Source organism: Bacillus rossius, chromosome 1, assembly GCF_032445375.1.
Source record: "Bacillus rossius redtenbacheri isolate Brsri chromosome 1, Brsri_v3, whole genome shotgun sequence".
Lineage (NCBI taxonomy): Eukaryota > Metazoa > Arthropoda > Insecta > Phasmatodea > Bacillidae > Bacillus > Bacillus rossius.
This window is the reverse complement of record NC_086330.1, coordinates 79,827,145-79,846,131: the sequence shown is the minus strand read 5'-3', so window position 1 is coordinate 79,846,131 and position 18,987 is coordinate 79,827,145. Positions and strand designations below refer to the sequence as shown.

The 18,987-nt window shown below is 41.5% G+C and overlaps 1 protein-coding gene across 2 annotated transcripts in view; it reads right to left on the bottom strand.

Annotated features, from left to right (window-relative positions):
* Positions 1 to 1,056: 1,056 nt before the first annotated feature.
* Positions 1,057 to 18,987, bottom strand: part of LOC134538449 (neurogenic locus Notch protein) — a 321,837-nt gene continuing 303,906 nt past the window's right edge. Inside the window, exons 21-26 of one of the 2 annotated variants that reach the window (XM_063379778.1) lie at positions 18,177 to 18,427; positions 16,976 to 17,264; positions 12,288 to 12,620; positions 7,725 to 7,970; positions 6,008 to 6,227; positions 1,057 to 5,135 (exon numbers count right to left, since the gene is read on the bottom strand). In XM_063379778.1, coding sequence (XP_063235848.1) covers positions 4,045 to 5,135; positions 6,008 to 6,227; positions 7,725 to 7,970; positions 12,288 to 12,620; positions 16,976 to 17,264; positions 18,177 to 18,427 — 2,430 coding nt within the window. In that variant the 3' untranslated portion in view covers positions 1,057 to 4,044. The remainder of the gene's footprint in view (positions 5,136 to 6,007; positions 6,228 to 7,724; positions 7,971 to 12,287; positions 12,621 to 16,975; positions 17,265 to 18,176; positions 18,428 to 18,987) is intronic. The other variant, XM_063379786.1, reaches the window with a different exon arrangement.

Below are 18,987 nucleotides of genomic sequence, written 5' to 3'. Positions count from 1 at the left end.
GCGGCTGTTACTGAAGAATGCCGAAAAATGATTAAAGTAGCTGCAGCTGCTGCAAACCGTAAGATTGTTTCTGGAGAAATCAAGGTGGAAGGCGTTACCAAAAGGCCACCTAAAATTCAAGCCACCCATTTTAAATAACCAATCTTCGTGGGCAGTGTACAGGCAAGAGTTTGAGGCAGATGCAGAAGTAAATGGCTGGAGCGAGGATGTAAGATTTATTGAATTTAAATAGTGTATAAATATTAGCACAGGAAAAGTATGGTGTTAGGTAAACAGAAATAAAAATTCAATGATTTTACAGATTCATTTGTAAACCAGTTGCTAATAAATTTTGTAATACAACAAAAATGATGTAACTTTGTACAACAGTTGGCTATGGTACCTTTAGTTTTATGTAGATTTCAAAGAAATACTACCTATTGTAATTGTTACCATGGTGTAACGTCCAAAAATTTTTTATACAATTTTTCGTTTCATGGGCTACGAGTTGAGTCGCATGATTTTTTTAAAATAATTCTCATTATCTTTGTTTATAGTCCGTTGGTGTAAAACTTGTAAGATTTATTTTTGATGAATGGCAAATGTTTTGGGAAAGACTTATAATGGAAATGAGTTTTAAATTGACACCGCCTAAGACTCCAGAATGGCGCCAGATCCAGGTTTGCCATTTGGACAAAATCAACAAAAAAGTGTGCTCTTTGCATGCACAGAATTTAGGCAACAGATTGGCAACGGATGGGACACAAAAATCTGTTCCCTAAAAATAAGTGAATGGCCGTCCTATCGTGCTCTAGGAATACGGTTACGACACAGGTGTAGCATATTCAACACCAAAACCCTTATTTTTTGTGTCTAGAAATACTGGAAGTACAAGTTGTTTGGAGTTCTGGATTACAGAGTTGCTGAATTGAAGAATGACGGATTGAAGACTGTATCTAAGATTCCTACAGCCTTTGTCAGTACACTGGTCTTCTACGTTTTAGCCTTGTCTGGATGTCGCTTAGAAGTAGCGTTCAAGACAGCAGCTAGTTGTATATGAAAATAACAAAACTATTATCTTAAAAATACATTATTTATTTTTCTCTTCTAAAATACACAAGTTTTTATAAATGTGGAACAATATACAGTCAACGAAATAAAATTAAAATCTTGGTCACCTCTTGGAATCCACTTATTTTTTACTTAGTTCATACTTGTGACCAATGCACGTTTAAAACGTAATACACAATGAGTATTGAGCACATAAGAATTACGTCATGGAACAACACATTTATTTTCCAGAAGATGTAATACACCGATAAACGAACATGAATTTCCTCTACAGAATAGTATGCAGTATTCAGTTCTCCTGTATAAAACTACAAAACATTATTCACACTAACTGACATTTTTGTAGCATTTATTTTATTTGTAACTTTCAAAAATGCTTATGTTACACAGTAAAATGTCACACACTTTGTTTTACCATTTGTAAATTAATCACTAGAAATAAATAATGCATTATTCATTTATAGTGATTCAAAAAACAGATAGATCCAAACATTAAATTGTTTTGACCAAACTGAGGCAAACTAATATCTATTTGACAAAATAATCAGTCAAGAAATGCATGTGACAAAAATTAAATAGATATTACCAAAGTACACTCTCTCTCTGGTGCTGGAGAAAATGGATGTCTTACCTCTTTATAAGTTTCAAAAAGCACCTGGTTGAACTTTTACAAAAAACAAATACAAGATTTATTAATAATAAACAGCTGAAATGCTTAAAAGTCACAATTAGCTTTTGAAACAGCTGCATGAAAACTATTCATCAAAGTGTCTGCATATTCTCCACATTTTGATAGTTTCATATGGACGTTCTATTCTGAAAACAACCATACTCAAAACTTAGAAACTACCTATACAAAAAGCAATAGTCAATTATTGATTTATAATAATTGAAATAATATTCATCATGATATAACTGCCCAAAATAACATTTAGGAACCATAAAAAAAATTACCAGGTAAAAAAAATTTCAATTACAGCATTAGAATATCCATTTTCTAGATTTCTAAAGACTTTTTTCAGAACTAAACATTTTTTTATTTTTTGCTGATGTCCTCTGTTGCCCTAAATTTGTGTCAGTTGTTTAACTTGATACAAGCTACAGAAAAACTCTCACACTTGAAATAAATTTACAGGCACATCGTAGAAAGTTAGAAATTTTTTTCAGTCAATCTAGGAGCTTCAAAATATTGAATATTTTGTACTAATTTTTATTTATTTTTTTTAATATGATCCTAAATGAAAGACTTGACTTAGACATTTAACACTTCATTACACTAAAAATAATTTTCATAGCAGGAAACCTTCACTACTTCATGAGTTTCAAACAAATTCCACAACATTATTATCAGATCTCTTCCAGTTTAGCACATAATGAATCAAGAGAGCACAAGAAAAATTCGCGACTATGAATACAACAAACATAATACAATAGTGACAAAATAAAAAAAAATTAGCAACAATTTAAAAAAACCTACACAATTAAACAAGAATCAACAAAGAAATTATAGGAATGATCCAGAAAAAGAAACTGAAATTTTAAGATGAGTATAAAAAATAAGAAGCAGGGGAAAGGAGAGGGTAGAAAACACCATTGGAATGTAATAGAAGTGGAGCCTGGAGATTTAAAAATTAAAATTTAAATACATGACATATCTGACCCCAACAAAAAATTTGTTTATTTATTCTGGAATGTTCATTATTGTCATTTGTATCAAACAAGAGAAAGAAGAAAACTTCAAATACTTCATTAACTAAGGATATTTTTTTTACAAAACAATACTAACAATAGAAAAAGTATGTCGTTTATCTCTAAAAATACGTAAAATACCAGCCCATAACAACATAAGTACAGGCTGCCTGCAACTTGTATGTGATATGACACCTACAGAACTACAACTAATAATTTTCTACAGAACTCTGTACAAAAAAGAAGTAATATGTACATGCATGATGGCAGAACTAAAACAAGTTCCCGAATTTTCAATTGTTTTGGTTATTTTACGAAGAGAATACTCCCAATCATTTTTTCTGGCAGATATCATATGTGTCAACTTGTTTACTCGCTCAACAGCCGCTGCACTTTTTAAGGCACATAATATACATAAAAAAATTCTTCCACTTGTTTGATTCGAGACACGCGAAGTCCCGCACCACGCTGGTGACTGGCTCAAAATGCTTCTAAAAGGCACGATTCCGTGCTTCTGGGCAAGGATTAAGGCACTGATGAACACTGTCGATAAAGGCACTTCCCAACGTCCATAACGTGAGCAGCAGCACCTGAACTAATAACTCATCCCTCACAGGACAAAGCAAATTCTGCTAGTATCAAAAATCACCCTCAACGGCCTTAACACATCTTTACATAAAATCTATTTTCTATACATTAAACCTACTTTGTACATGAATACAAACAAAAGTTTCTCAAAAGATAAAAGCATACTTCATGCGCACATATATAAAAAAAACAAGTTCATTGTAACGACTTTTTTTTTACAAAATAAATGTACAGTCATGGTCCCCAATTTCTGGAGATATAACAGTTTCTACCGAACTTAACGGAAAGTCAAGCCGACAGCGTCGGTCGGTTAAATGGCAAGCCTGGACAGTGATACTGAAATGTTCGTCAAACTCGCTGGTACATGATTGAGTCCCTCAGGTTTTCACACAGCAAATGAAAAGCCAATCCACAAAAAAAGCTCCATTAAATTCATTTTTTAAAAAGAGTCAAAAAAAAAAGACTTTACCCAGATGCGATGTAAAAACATCACATCACATCACATCACATACATTCGCAGTTTCTTGCCATGAGAACGAAAAATGTTTTCATCAAGTAACGCCTACTGCAAATATGTTTCTTAAGAAGACCAAATGAGGGAATTACCAGCATGCAGGTTCTTGTGATGCGATTGAGAACTTGCTTGAGTGCTTGCAGGGCAAACAAGGTGGGATGATTGCCATCACACGAGCCCCCGGGTGTTCCGCAACACGACGGCTAGATGTAGATGGCGTCGGCCTGCTTCTGGTGCTGAGCGCCGGCCACGTAGGCGGGGCTGTGGATGCCCTCGGACCAGTCGGAGTGCGACTGGGGCGACGACGAGGACCAGTTGCCCGGGGAGTCCGGGGAGGGGGTGGGGTAGTTGTCGTGGGTCTGCAGGTAGTGCTGAGGGGTGGCCTCAGGGTTCTGAGAGTGCTGCGAGGGGGGCGTGAGGAGGTGGTAGTACTGCTGCTGCAGCTGCTGCTGCTGCTGGGGAGGCAGGTGCTGCTGCTGGAAGGCCAGGAAGTCGAAGCCCACGGCCACGGCCGGCTGCGGCATGCCGCCGTGCTTCTGCTGGGTGGCCGCGCGCATGGCCGCTATGTGCGTGGGCGACGTGGGCAGGGAGGGGCGGGACTTGGCGGGAGAGGGCGAGCCCATGGAGGAGAGGGAGTTGACGCTGTGCGGCGGCGACTGCTGGTTGCTGTAGGGTGGGGAGAGGGTGCTGGGGTGCTGGGGCACGGTCAGTGGGAGGGACGCCTGCCGCTGGTGCAGCGGGGGCTGTGGCTGCTGGTCGTGGAAGCCCGGCAACCCCGTGGCGTAGATGTACTGGTCCAGACCCACGTTGTGCAGGCTCTGCAAGGAGGCTGCGCTCTTGATGCAGTCCTCGTAGGAGGGGGGCTGCTTGCCCCCCATGGCCGAGTGGTGCAGCTGGGCAAGCGTCAGGCCCCCGTTGCTGTAGATGGAGCCGCTGTAGGGGCTGGGGGCGCCCGCATCAGGCGTGTCCAGAGAGTTGATGGGCGAGAGGCTGGACGCCACGCTCTCTACACTCTGGACGCCGTGCGCAGATTCCATCTGCTGCTGCACCGATGGCTTCTTCACGCTGCCGTTCTTTTTGATGCTCGGCTTTCTCCGCACCGTAGCGGAGGCGGCTTCCCCGTCGGGACTCGTCGGCGAGTTGTTGTTGGTCGCACCAGGACCGTTGTTATTGTTGTTGTTGTTATTGTTGTTGTTTACATTGGCTTTGGGTCGCTTCTTTGACTTCGAAGATTTTGAGCCAGCACCAATCACAGTAGGATGTGTTATTAGATGGTGGTGTTGATTAGGCGAACCTAAAAAAGTTCAAATAAACCATTCAGAGCTGTTCGATATCACAACAAATATTACCATACAGCATCCTACTGGGAATCAACAAAAAAAAATTTTCTGTAATATTAAGTTAACTAAAATAATTTAATCTTAATAAAAACAATATTTTTAAAGAACCTGATGGATAAAAATTACCACTAAACTACAATACAAACATTCATTTACTACATTAACAAGTCAATGGTTTTATAAATGTTTACCCAGCTAATTTGCCATTACAGTACTGTACCAAAAGTATATCTACCTTAAAATATTTTACTTGATTTTTACTTATAAGTTGAGACAATATTGCATTTTACAAAAGCTTTTTGGATGGCTAGATATTAAAAACAGGCTACTGCTTCATATCATGAGGCTGATACGTTACTGAAATTGAAAATTAGCAACCTCCATACCTCAGTAATCATTAATTTACCATAGCTGATATCCAACTGAGAAAATTTTACCTGATAAAAAACAACTTAAAAGTATACAATAAATCATTTACATATTAAGAACTTACCAAAAGACTTACAGGGGTATTTTCCAAAGAAATTTTGCTTTTAAAATTTTGTGTTTTGCTCATAATTTAAATTAAATTTTTTATACCAACTAAAGTAAACATTTTCAGTAAATAGAAGTGTTAAAAGTTTTGAAGAGACTTCAAGTTTTTAAAAAGTAAAATTATTTAAAAGAGTTCAATTATAATCACATTTTGGTTGAGTTTAAAATGTTAATAAACTTATCAAGCAGGAACACATCTCAGCCGGAGACTTCTCGAGAGGTTTTTCTGCTTGCAAGCACGCGATGATAGGGACGCCAGTGATCCCAGAGGAGCCACAGTGCGCGCACTCACCCACGAGAGGCCCATTGTGGATGACGGACACCATCTGCGGGCTGCGTGGCACGTGCTCGTCCAAGAGCCTCACGATATCGTAGTGGACTCGCTCGCTGGCCACGTCCCGCGGTAGCCGGTCCATGTGGTCCGTGATCTCGCGGTTCGCAAAGTTGTCCAGCAGCGCCTTGCACGCCTCGTAGCTGCCTTCCCGCGCGGCCAGGAACAGTGGTGTCTCGTCCTGGACACGTGTGATGTTCATCCCAATCAATCACCCCATCGGCAATCAAAACATTTGTAATGAATACCAGTGTCAGCGTAGTTGGGTATCAGTACACTTACAACATGTCAACTATCAAACATGCCAAAGACTGGATCCCTTATGTATTTAGCAGTGTACTTATACATTTGTTAAGTTAACAGATAATTTATAACAAATAATTTAACTCAACTGTTATAAATTTACCATTAGTTGTGACAGCAAAGGTAAACTGTGGAAATGCTGGCCAGCAGTGAGAGACACTATAACTTTTAGTGGAACTAATGTCATCGACTAATGATGTGTCGGTTCTACTTTTTCCTCCCTGTTCTTGGTTTAGTTCCAGTTCTTAAAACTTGGTTCTTGGTTCTAGGTTTACCTCCCACAATTTCCAGTTTACACCAAATATACAGTATGTCCTCATAATAGATGACTGACTCCTTCCCCAAGCATCTGACTCGTAGTGATTGAACATCTGTGATAACCTTGCTACAGCAATACATATAACTCCAGTACAGAGTGTCTACAAATACGTATTAAATCAATTTCTTGCCCTTTTCAGGACCTTTTATTAACTTTTTCTAATGGCCTTTTAACATCACAGGGTGAAATATATAATAAGCAAAATAAACATGAGCAAAAATAGTAATAAAAAATAATTCTACTATTTGCCAGAATAAACCAATTTTTTAAGTTAAAAAAACTAAACCCTTTTCAGTGATAATTTGAAGATATTATAAGTGGACTGTTTCCAATTACATATATATAAGTATATATAACTAGAGAGATTATAAACTTAAGTGGGGCGTCCAAAAAACCAAATGCATACTTAGTCCAAGGCTATTGGAAATAGAATATTCATGAATTCCAGTATGTTACTGTTTACATGACCAGTCCTCCAAGTTTCCTTACTTTCAGGTGACTCTTGTAAATTATGTGACCTGTAGAAACCCTGTGAAACCAGCAACAACCCTGCACAGCCCTCTAGGGCCTCCAGCGAAGAACGCTCTTTGTCGTTCCGGGCGTGGTACCTACCACAAGGCCCTGGAACCATGGTGTGTGACCAGGGGCGTAGCCAGGGGGGAGGGGGGGTTTAGGGGTTCAAACACCCCCCCCCCTCCCCTTAGCACCAAATCTTTAATTAATTTCTTATTCATCACTCAAACAAATTTCATATTAAAATTAATAAAATTTTTACCATTATAATATTTAAATTTAAGTACCGAAAACTGCTAAAATAAAATAGCATTATTTTACACCTTAAAATCCAAATTTTCCCGGGGGAGGACCCCCGGACCCACAGCTTTAATACCGGGGGAAGGGGGGGGGGCATGCTTCTTAACACCCCCCATACACAAATCCTGGCTACGCCACTGTGTGTGACCATCCATGGTGCCATTACCAATGACATGCAAGGTTCTGGTGAGATGAAGGCAACACCCAGCACAATGCTCCAAGGGCAGCAGCGGGGAGACGCACCTTGTCGTTCTGCGCGTCGCGGTTGGCCCCGTGCGCCAGCAAGATGCTGACGGCGTCCACGTTGTTGACGGCGGCGGCCCAGTGCAGTGCCGTCTTGCCGGAGTTGTCTGCGGCGTTGATGTCGGAGTCCGCCTTGATGAGGTCCTCCACCATGCCCTCGATGGCCAGCCGCGCCGCCAGGATGAGCGGCGTCGTGCCGTCGTGCATGCGCGCGTTTAGGTTCGTGGCCCGGTTCCTCAGCAGGATCTGGAACAGTGGTTTGATGGCATATATTCCTGAAGGAATGGTATGGCCATGTCCAGAGAATGGTAAAAGAGGGCTGTCTAGGATTATTTTGGAGTTGAATACACAGGAAGAAGTCTCCAAGGAAGTACAAAGAGTGGGTGGTAAGAGCAGATAGTTAAAGGAGTGCAGGAGAGAAGAGAATACTGGAACAGAGTGAAGGAGCAGGACTGGTGGAGGGACAGAGGAAAATAGAGGCATTTTACACTGCTTGAAGCAGATGAGGATGATGATAGTGATGACAAAAAATGAGATTTTAGAAGTAAAATTGTATGCATCACTAAGCTGAGGGAACACAGAAAAGGAATTTTTTTAAGAGTGACTTTGACACCACCAGGCAAAAACTTTAATTATGAATATTTCCATGACATTTTACAAATAGCAGGTCAGAGTGGCTAGCACACCTGTGACAAAAATGTTCCCCGACTTTTCCATGCTTGGAAAAAATTTTTCTTAGTTACAGTATTTACCCGCCTATGGATCACAAATTTTATGCCGATTTTTTGTATAATAAAATTAGTATTGCACTGTTGTGGTTGACTATATGCTTAAATACTAGCCAGTATTGGTTTTTAATAACCTATGTCATGAGTAAATATAAATTGTATAAATTGTTTAGTTAAAATATCTCAGCAGCGAGTGTAAAGCATCATGAAATGCGCTGTTTAAGCTATGTCTGCCGCGTGTCGGGTGGCTACCCAGCGGGCGCCGGTAAGTGACTGTAAGTGACGTGGCAGTCTGTCGCTGGGCTTTGACAATCGCCATGAGGGGGAATCTAAAAATAAAGCAGCCAGAGAGAGAAAAAGAGAGGAAGTGAGTGAGTGAGTGAGTGAGTGAGTGAGTGAGTGAGTGAGTGAGAGAGTTAGTGAGTGAGTGCATGCATGCTTGCGTGCATGGCCACGCAGAAGTGTTTATGTTTGTCCTATCTCTCTCGACATTGTGAACTGGCACAGTACACAATTATGACGTCTATCTTGACAGGTTTTTGTGACGCAACTGTGTCCAAAAACTGTTTTTGTGTGAGATTTCTTAGCTTTCTAATGCAATATTCCATTCATGGCACAACTGCTGTAAAGGGCATGCTTGTTTTTATTGAAGAAAATGACAAAAAATGACCAGGAATTAGCCTGCATTCTTTTCTCTCTTGGAAAGATGGAAAGGCTAACATGGGTATAAAAAATACCACTATTTTCCTTTTGTATTTTTTTTGTTAGATAGTGCTAGGAAGGAGAGGGGGAAGGACCATAAAGGATGAAAAGGGGAAAGACAAAGGACATCATCAGTGCCATTTCTTATGTGGCAATAAGCTGCTGAGACACGGAACATAGACTTCACTTGTATTTTACTGGAGACAGTTATATGGTGCGACTCAAATTTGTGGATGACCATTGCGATGAGAGAATGTTATCGATTTTTTTTTGCCCAAGATTAAAATTAAGGGTGCAACTGATTCAAAGGGGCGGGCCCTAATGCAGATAAAATACGGTAGTTGCTAATAACTATCAAGAATTTAAAATCAAAATGATATACCACACTTCACTATTGCAACAAGCAACTATTAATTATTTTATCACACCATTGTCGATAACACTGAGGTCAATGCACATGGCTGAAGTGTTGATTTATAACGAGCTGAAAATAGCGGGAGAAATATTCAGGGTGGCCACTATATTTGTGATACAAAATTCCAGGTTTTTTCCAGGTTTTCCCAGGTTTTTTCAAGATTTTCCTGGTTTTTTCAAGATTTTCCAGGTTTTGCAATATATATACAAAATTACATGTATTTATTTATGTAATACATACATAATACAAAGCACACATTTTAAAACACTGGAACTTTATAATACTAAATATAAACCAAAATGCACCAAATGTGATACATAACTAACTAAAAAAAACAGGTGACAATTTAAATACTAAATATATATTTGCCACATAACTTTAACCTTATTTTGTGTTTCAAATTTCTTCGTCTATGAGAGCTGTCTGTTTTAAGGCATCAATCATTTTTTTGACTTTTTTTCCTCAAGTTCCCTGATGTTCTTTTCATCTTGTCTTTTTTTTTTTTTTTTTTTTACTTTTGGAACCAAATATATCTGGTATTTTTTGTGCGTATTAAACAGGGCACAACACTGCCCGGCTGGTGGTTGTTTTCATTCAAAACGTGGCTAAAGAACTTGCATGGATCAGGCTGAAAACATCAGGCTATACGTGTAAGTTATAAGGAATCTTATTATCATGAATTGAGATATGTTTTTCGAGTAGATATTCACAGCGACCGACCGGATGCTCGCCTGCGTCTTGTTTTAACTGTCGCAGCGATGTTTATTTTGACAGCTCAAGCAATTATCTTTTCCCGTGGGTTGATAGAAAAAGGTCGCTTCACTCAGCATAAAAAAGGGGCTACGCCACTTATTCCCCACGCAGGAAACACACTGGCTGCCGTCTGTCATCCCCCGCATTTCCCCCTTCCTTTCTTCTAACATTCCACGTCTCGCCTCTCGCGCGAGCAATAACGAAGCGATGTAGCAGTTGCACCACGCATTGGGCCGTGTTTATGCTTTGTTTGGTGACCACAGGAGTTCAAACATGCTTTTATTCCATATATTACCTTTTCATAGGACCACTGCTATTAAAATACATTAATATTTAAGTTTGAAAGCTTGTAAATTCCTTGCCAGAGATGACTGAACTCTAACTTGGTGTGAAAAGTGGTATGTTTTGACATACCGTACTTATTTTTGGCGGGTTGGTGGGGAAGGAGGGGTCCAAAAATATTTACTACTATCTTCCCCCTCCCTCAACTCTTTAGTTCCCTATTCCCAGTAGCCAAATTTAACGGGCGAAAGGAGGGTGAAAAGAGCAGTTTCTCACTGAAGGTTTTTCAAAGGCGAGGGAAGTTGGGGTGCTATAAGGGAGGACACTAGATGGTTTGTTTGAGCTAGCCTTGAAGAATGTTACAGAGGGGAGGGCGTCATGAAGGCGCTGCCGCCAGCCAGCCGGGCGAGCTTCGTGTGCGCCCACTCGCGTTGCAGAACCTACCGCTGCCATATTTCTAAAGGAAATGTCCTTTTTCGTTTTGTTATTCTTACATAAACATTATTGGAAGTGTTAAAGCCAACACAAAAATACGCTGTGTGTTAAAATAAAAGATTTTAATGATCTTTCATTGCGTTTTTTAAAAATATTTTTTCTGATTTTCACATTTTGGTCAAAATTTCCAATTTTTTGACGGTTCCCGAGAATGTATTCGTAAAATCAATGCTTCATTAATTCCGGTGTTCGTGAAATCGGGGTTCTGGTGTACATAATTATTATACATTTAGTATTATTATTTTACAAATTTTAAGTGAACATAGCATTACCGACGTTAAAGGTACGTTAATGCAGAAGGTTTATCGGCCGGCCTCAACACAAAGCTGCGAATATTCATAAAAAAAACGTGCAGTGTCGTTAGTTACTGGACATATTTGACAGTTTATTGATAAGCGATGGATTACAAGACGTCGTATTTTATAACACCGCTAAACCGTTGGAAGCTACTAGTATAAATTAAAGTAATAAAAGTGCAAACATAGGACTTCTTTGTTACAGGAAGCGTTGGCTTCATCCTGAGCAGGTTGAGTGGAAAAAAATTCTGTAATGTGCAGGTTTCTTGATTGGTTATTTATAACTCTATTGTGATTCTTAGATTTGGCAAGGCTTGTAAATGCTCCCCTACCCATTGTATCGATCTTGAAACTTTTATTGCATATCTTGCATCTCGCACAAGTTCTGTATTTCGCATCCTCAGTAGCCCATGGAAACTCAGACTCATAACGACAGGAATACCTAGTAGACATTGCCTCAATGGCTTCCTAACAAACTGCACAGCCTAAGACTAACATTGCTCGAAGACTTGTATTGAACAGAACAAATTATAACACCCCGCGTTGCACGCCGTAGTGCGGTTCATATTTCCCCTCCCCCTCTTAGTGACACATTGCGTCTATGAGGAAAGAAGAAACATGACACGCCTGGGAACACTACAGTCGCTGCCAACATGACACTCTATAGATTTTCCGCGTGATTATCAGACGCCGCGATGTACGTCTTATTTAAGTTGTGTGCATTTACACCGCAGCATTTGCCCAGGAAAGAAGTAAAATTTCAGACAGTTTCCCGGTTTTACCCGGGCCCTTTCAAATTCCCGACATTTTCCCGGTTTTTCCCGTTTTCCCGGTTTGGTGGCCACCCTGAATATTGTTTGAAACACTTAGATAGCAGATGGGAGAGCCTGACCTGGAAGACGCCCATGGCATCTGCGGCGACGGCAGCGTGCAGCGGGGTGCGGCCGGTGTTGTCCTGGGAGTTGGCGTCAGCCCCGGCATCGAGCAGGCGCTTGGCGGCGTCTGCGCGGGCGTAGCGTGCAGCCAGGTGCAGCGAGGTCTCGCCTGTCTTGTCCATGGTGGCGTTGAGCTCCGCCCCCTGGGCCACCAGGTCGGCGATCACCGCCGCCGTGCCGTCCTCCTCCTCGTCCTCGCCCGTGTCCATGCCCCCGCCCCGCACCGAGGCCACCATCAGGGGCGTCATGCCGCAGGGCCCGCGCGCATCGGGGTCCTGCAGGCCGTCCTGCTGGAACCAGTCCCCCACACGTGCTGCAGGCCGACAACCACAGCCAGCCCACGACCCACGCTGCAGGCCGACAACTACAACCAGCCCACGACACACGCTGCAGGCCGACAACTACAGCCAGCCCATGACACACGCTGCAGGTCCGCACAACAGCCCACCACACGTGCTGCAGGTCCGCACAACCAGCAAACCACACACGCTGCAGGCCGACAACTACAGCCAGCCCACCACACACGCTGCAGGCCGACAACCACAACCAGCCCACGACACACGCTGCAGGTCCGCACAACCAGCAAACCACACACGCTGCAGGCCGACAATCACAGCCAGCCCACGACACACGCTGCAGGTCCGCACAACCAGCCCATAACACATGCTGCAGGTCCGCACAACCAGCCCACCACACACGCTGCAGGCCGACAACCACAGCCAGCCCACGACACACGCTGCAGGCCGACAACTACAACCAGCCCACCACACACGCTGCAGGCAGACAACTACAACCAGCCCACCACACACGCTGCAGGCCGACAACTACAGCCAGCCCACGACACACGCTGCAGGTCTGCACAACCAGCCCACCACACGTGCTGCAGGCCGACAACCACAGCCAGCCCACCACACACGCTGCAGGCTGACAACCACAGCCAGCCCACCACACACGCTGCAGGCCGACAACTACAGCCAGCCCACGACACACGCTGCAGGTCCGCACAACAGCCCACCACACGTGCTGCAGGCCGACAACTACAACCAGCCCACCACACGTGCTGCAGGCTGACAACCACAGCCAGCCCACGACTCACGCTGCAGGTCCACACAACCAGTCCACAACACACACTACATTCACATGTCATCACACCCAATCACACCGTCAATAACTGCACACAATTAACTACCTGCAATTCAAACTTAAAATAGAGCTTTAGGTACTGGCATTACTAATTTTGTGACACAAAATTTATGAACACAGTAATAAATCAGGGAATATCAACACAATACATGATAATAAAAAAAAAACATACTTTGCCAGATTTAATTGCACTATAATCTAAATTTTTCCCGGTAATAAATTTAATTCATATTTGTAAAATTATCAAAAGTTATTGTTTCAAAGAGCTAACATATTTCTCCAAGCAACATACAAAACATTATATATCCACAGCACATTTCAAAAACAATATTTGCAAGTGCACGTGCCACATTTACCAGAATAAGCCACACTCTTGGATAAGCCTCGCTACACCCTAATACAGAAGAACCCTGTTATACTGTTCCTGCCTATAATGTTTTCCTGCTCATATCATGTTTTAAAAATCACAACATTTCCCTCCTAAGGACAATGTCAATCCATCCCATGTATAACGTTTCACGAATTATTATGCATTTTCAGCTTATAACGTTTGTTCTCTTGAATTCAAAAAATGCCAAAAAAAAATTTGAAAACCTTTTTGTATTCTATATACCAAAGGTACATGTTTGCAGTTACATCTCTGTTGGCATCTTTTTTTCAAAAAAAAAAAAAATGCTTCCATTCCTAGCCATTCTGGTGTTTTCAGAGGTACGCACAAACGAGGTGTGTTTAGAAAGCATTGAACCATTGGTTGGCAAAAATAAATTTATTTATCCAAAACACTAATCCCCTTCAAAGTAGTCTCCTTGGTAATGCACACATTTCTCCCAGCGCTCCCGCCTTTTTAGAAACACTTCTGGAACACAGTTTTTTGGAATGGTAGCAACCGTGTCATCACATTCCGCATTTTGCCTTCTCTTGACTCACATAGGGTTCCTTTCAGTGGCATTTTCAGCTTGGGAAAAAGCCAAAAGTTACACAGAGCCATGTCATGTGAGTGACAAATAACAGGAATGTTGTGTTTGGCGATGAAAGCCTGAATCAAATGTGTAGAATGGGCTGGTGCGTTATCATGATGGAGCTGCCAAGTTTTTGCTGCCCACAGATCTGGTTGTTTGCACGGCTCTGCATCACGAAGGTGATGAAGGACCTCTTGATATTACTCCTTTGTGATGGTTTGGCCTTGAGACGCGTGCTCATTATGCACCACACCATGGGAGTCAGAGAAAACAGTCAATATGACCTTGATGTTGATGCAGACCTGCCGTGTTTTTTTTGTCTCAGATGACGGATCTTACCACTGTGACGACTGCATATTGGTTTCTGGGTCATACTCATAAACCCATGTTTCATAGCCTGTCATCACAGTGTTCAGAAAGTTGGGAGTCACTGTTTGCTTTGTTCAGCACGTTCTGTGCAATGTGCAGACACCATTGCGTCTGCTCCATTGTTAGCAGCTTCGGTACATATTTCACGGACATTCTCCTCATGCCCAAATTTTTGGTCAAAATTGAATGTACCAATCCGATGCTTACCCCTACATCGTTCACAATTTCTTGGACTGTGATACAAAAGTCCTGCAAAGTCTACAGTCTGCAATTGCTCAATTACATTGTCATTCCGGCTTGAGGGCCTACCTGAATGTTGTTCACTGTCCATTGGTATGCGGCCATCTTTGAAGCGGTTGTACAAGTCCTTTATACGTACGGTGCTCATGGAATTGTCCCCGAAAGCCTGGTGAATCTTGCAAATTATTTCCACTTGGATATTGCCAAGCTATTGGCATAATTTGGTGCAATATTAATATTGCTTCTTACGTTTTTTTTTGTTATTTTACAAAACTGAAATCTGACAACCGCTCACTACATGTCTTCACTTGTTGGTCAACTGCCAGAGACTGAAGTTTCCTGCGGGTAGGAATACATTCACGACTGCGCATGAGTGTTCCCTCCACATCTACAATAAAGGAAGTCTCCCGCGCTTCGTTAGTTTAAGCGGGCAAAATTTTTTATTTTTTTTTTATTTTTTTAAATTTGTAACATGCCCATTAACAGTTAGAAACTTTTAAGGTGTATATGACAAACAAAAAAGAAGGTACACAGATCAGTGTAGACCCAAGAGGAATGCAAAATGAAGATCCTAGGTAAGCACTAAGTGCAGGTAGACACCACCTGCAAGGAGAAAACTAACAGGTATGCACTACCAGCAGATAGCCATACCTACAGGGACACACACACAAAAAAAAACACAAAATACAATACATTTCAAGACAAGAACAAGGACAAGTTACATATATCAACAAATAACATACCATTAGAATAAAATGTACATAATAAAGAACATAAATCATGAGGGGGGGAAAAATGAAAGAGGACAAAGATTTATTGGAGAATTCAATTATTGTAGGTACACTAGCACACTACTTTTTCATGTATTTTTTATCATTAATATTGTTACGACCTATGTGGGGAGAACTGGGTTCGTAAGGGATAGCCCAATTAAATTTTATTACAGTTTTAACATTACTAATTTTTACATTACTAATAAATAATTGTACTTAAAAATTTCAGATAACCAATCACTGGCAATTAAAATGTTTATTCGCAAGTCACTCAATGTCTGTCAAGTTCCATGGTTGGCACTCCTCGCTGGAGTTAGGCTCAACAGTGGTTCGCCTCTTACCGGGCACTGCGAGGGCAAGGAGAGGAGAGGGAAATATAAAAATAAACCAGCCAAGAGGAAGCAAGAGTGTGTGTGTGCACAGTGCATGAGGTATGTGGCAGTGTTGACGGTTCTCCCACCCTCTCTTCTTTGTAAATGTCCCGTAAACAGGCACCCACATAGTTAAATGTGTCTTATCTTGACAGGTATTCAAGATGCAACTGTGCCCAATCATTATTGTTTTTTTAATGACATTTCTCACTTTCAACCGAAAATACAGTGACAAAACTGCATTCATAGTTGGTCTTTGTAAGAACTTATATTCCTCCAATCTTGCGGTAGACTGCATGGCTAGTTTCTAATCAACATAAATCACAAAGAGTAGCATGCCGCCTCTTCTCTCTCTGCGTAGGCTGCATCACAACACCCTCCCGTGGTAAAACATACAAAAGCAGAGCCATGGGGTCAACGCCAGTGTCCCATTTCTTACGAGCCAATGATCTGAGGAAAAAGAACCCTTGCATTCTCGAAACTCTAGTGAAGACAGATGTACGGTGCAGCGATCCATAGCAGGGGCGACCCTTACAATGATGATGTTAAAGAGTTTTTTTTGCCCAAAATTAAGGGTACGACCCATACTGTGGGTAAAAACAGTATATGAGGGCACGGTACGAAGGCGTTCCTTTCCCATACTGTGGGTAAATACAGTATATGAGGGCACGGTACGAAGGGGTTGCTCTCCCATACTGTGGGTAAATACAGTATATGAGGGCACGGTACGAAGTGGTTGCTCTCCCATACTGTGGGTAAGTACAGTATGGCAGGAAGGGGTTGCCCTCACCAGACTGGGGGGCGTGAGGATGGCCGGGTCCGGTCGAGGCCGCACGTCCGCCGCCTCGAAGTGCTGCTGCGTCCAGGCGCGGTGCTCCGTCTCCTCGTAGTCGGCAGCGGGGTGGTCGCTCGTCCTGGCCCGCTTGGGCGCCGGGTGCAGGTCGGGCTCCTCGTCGGACCAGCGGGCGCCGTGGGGGGGCATGTCCACGTCGATGCAGCCCACCGACGGCTGCTTGTTGAGGTTGCGCATCTCCTGGCCGTCGGGCCCCCGCCGCCGCGAGCGTCGCCGCTGGCTGCCGCTACAACGCCCCCTCGCTCCCGTCAGACACCGCTCAGCTCGTGAACACTTACTCACAGTAAGTCAAGCAGATGTAAAATATGCCACGTGCATTTCTTTAAGAATGGCATTCTGACAATTTGTTTTTTTATTTATATTACTGCTGGTTTAAAAAAGAAATACCATTCAATTTATGTTAAGTTTTCTTTTTAATTAACTTTTGTCTATGCAAAATAAAATATAAAATACATGCTTTTTTAGAATGAGACATTTTGAGTAATTTAATTTAGTACATTTATAAACAAATTTTCAACCAAAATATGTTTCCCCCCTCGGTGAATCGGCAACAGTTGCATTAATATCGGCAACATTTTGTGAATCAGTACAACGAGATTACCAGAACACCTGTTCAAGCAACAGCAGAATTATAGAACCAGATTAAGAACTTCAAAAGAAAAAGGGAGATGATTAGCTAAAAAATTAACTGGAAAAAAAAAGTGCAATAAGCAAAAAATGTGTGGAGAAAATGTTTAGCCTTCAGGTGAGCTTTAACGAGAAAAAAAAGAATGAAGACAATAATGGCAGCATTAAATATTTATTCAACTACGCATTACACAATATGTCAATAAGATTCAAAAACCTGATTATATTAGAAAAAAAGAGCTTAAACTTTGAAGAGTCCTAATTGATTGTTAAAATGTGTGAAAATTTTCCATGCTATTTCGGTACAGGTGGTCAGATTTTGATGTTAAAAAGGATAAAGTAGTTAAATGTATCATCAAATTAATTGTTACGTTGGAATTTATAAAACAAAGAAAAAATTTCTGAAAAAGCGAAATACTTGTTCAATTGTACGACCTTAACTCAAAAGGTAACAACATAAAACTTGTATACATGAGCAGCAAACAGCACAGGGCAAGACGTGAAGAGTTACCTGTTGCTGCGCATGAACCCCTCGGGGAACCATGTGATGCCATGCGCCCTCTTCTTGTGCGTGGTGACGATGCCGATGACAGTGCCAGCGATCAGCACCAGAAACAGGCCGATGATGACGTACTTCACGTTAGTCGAGCCGCTGATGTTCTCGTCGTCCGGCCCCGTGCTCGACACGCCCCTCACTTGGTAGATGGGAAACGAGGTGCTCAGCGCATGATTGGCCGCCGTCGCGGCCAGGTAGTCGGCCGCCTGGAACGAAAAAGTTTCTCAAGCACACCACTCAACGCACTGCTCTGAATATGATACGAATACACCAACATAAAATATTTCTATTACACTCCCTGTAACGTGGGTTGATTTCTCCTGTTTATAAGGTAGAAAGACATAATGAATTTATAAGGTCAAATCCTATTTCTTAGTTTGCGCAAGTTTTTGCAGCTATTATCATGACTTCACTATCATTGAATAATTCAAAGTTACTCTCATCACTACAGAATCAAACTTCATAAATAATAAAGGTCACACTTCTGCAAAAACATAAAAACCTTAAGGAAGGTAAACTTTAAGGTTGATCAGAACATATGTTCATTCAACTAAGATGTGGCTAAGGCCTGTAAATAATAAAAAAAAACACTATTGACAGCTTTGATTCTGACCACCTGTGAGAATAAATCAACAAGTTCCCATAATATTAGAGATGAGATAAGATAATTAAATAACTGAAATTAGAAAATAAAATTTAGATATTAAAATTTAAAAAAAAAAAATCAATATTCAATCATGTGAATCATTCCTTTTTCAAAACTCAA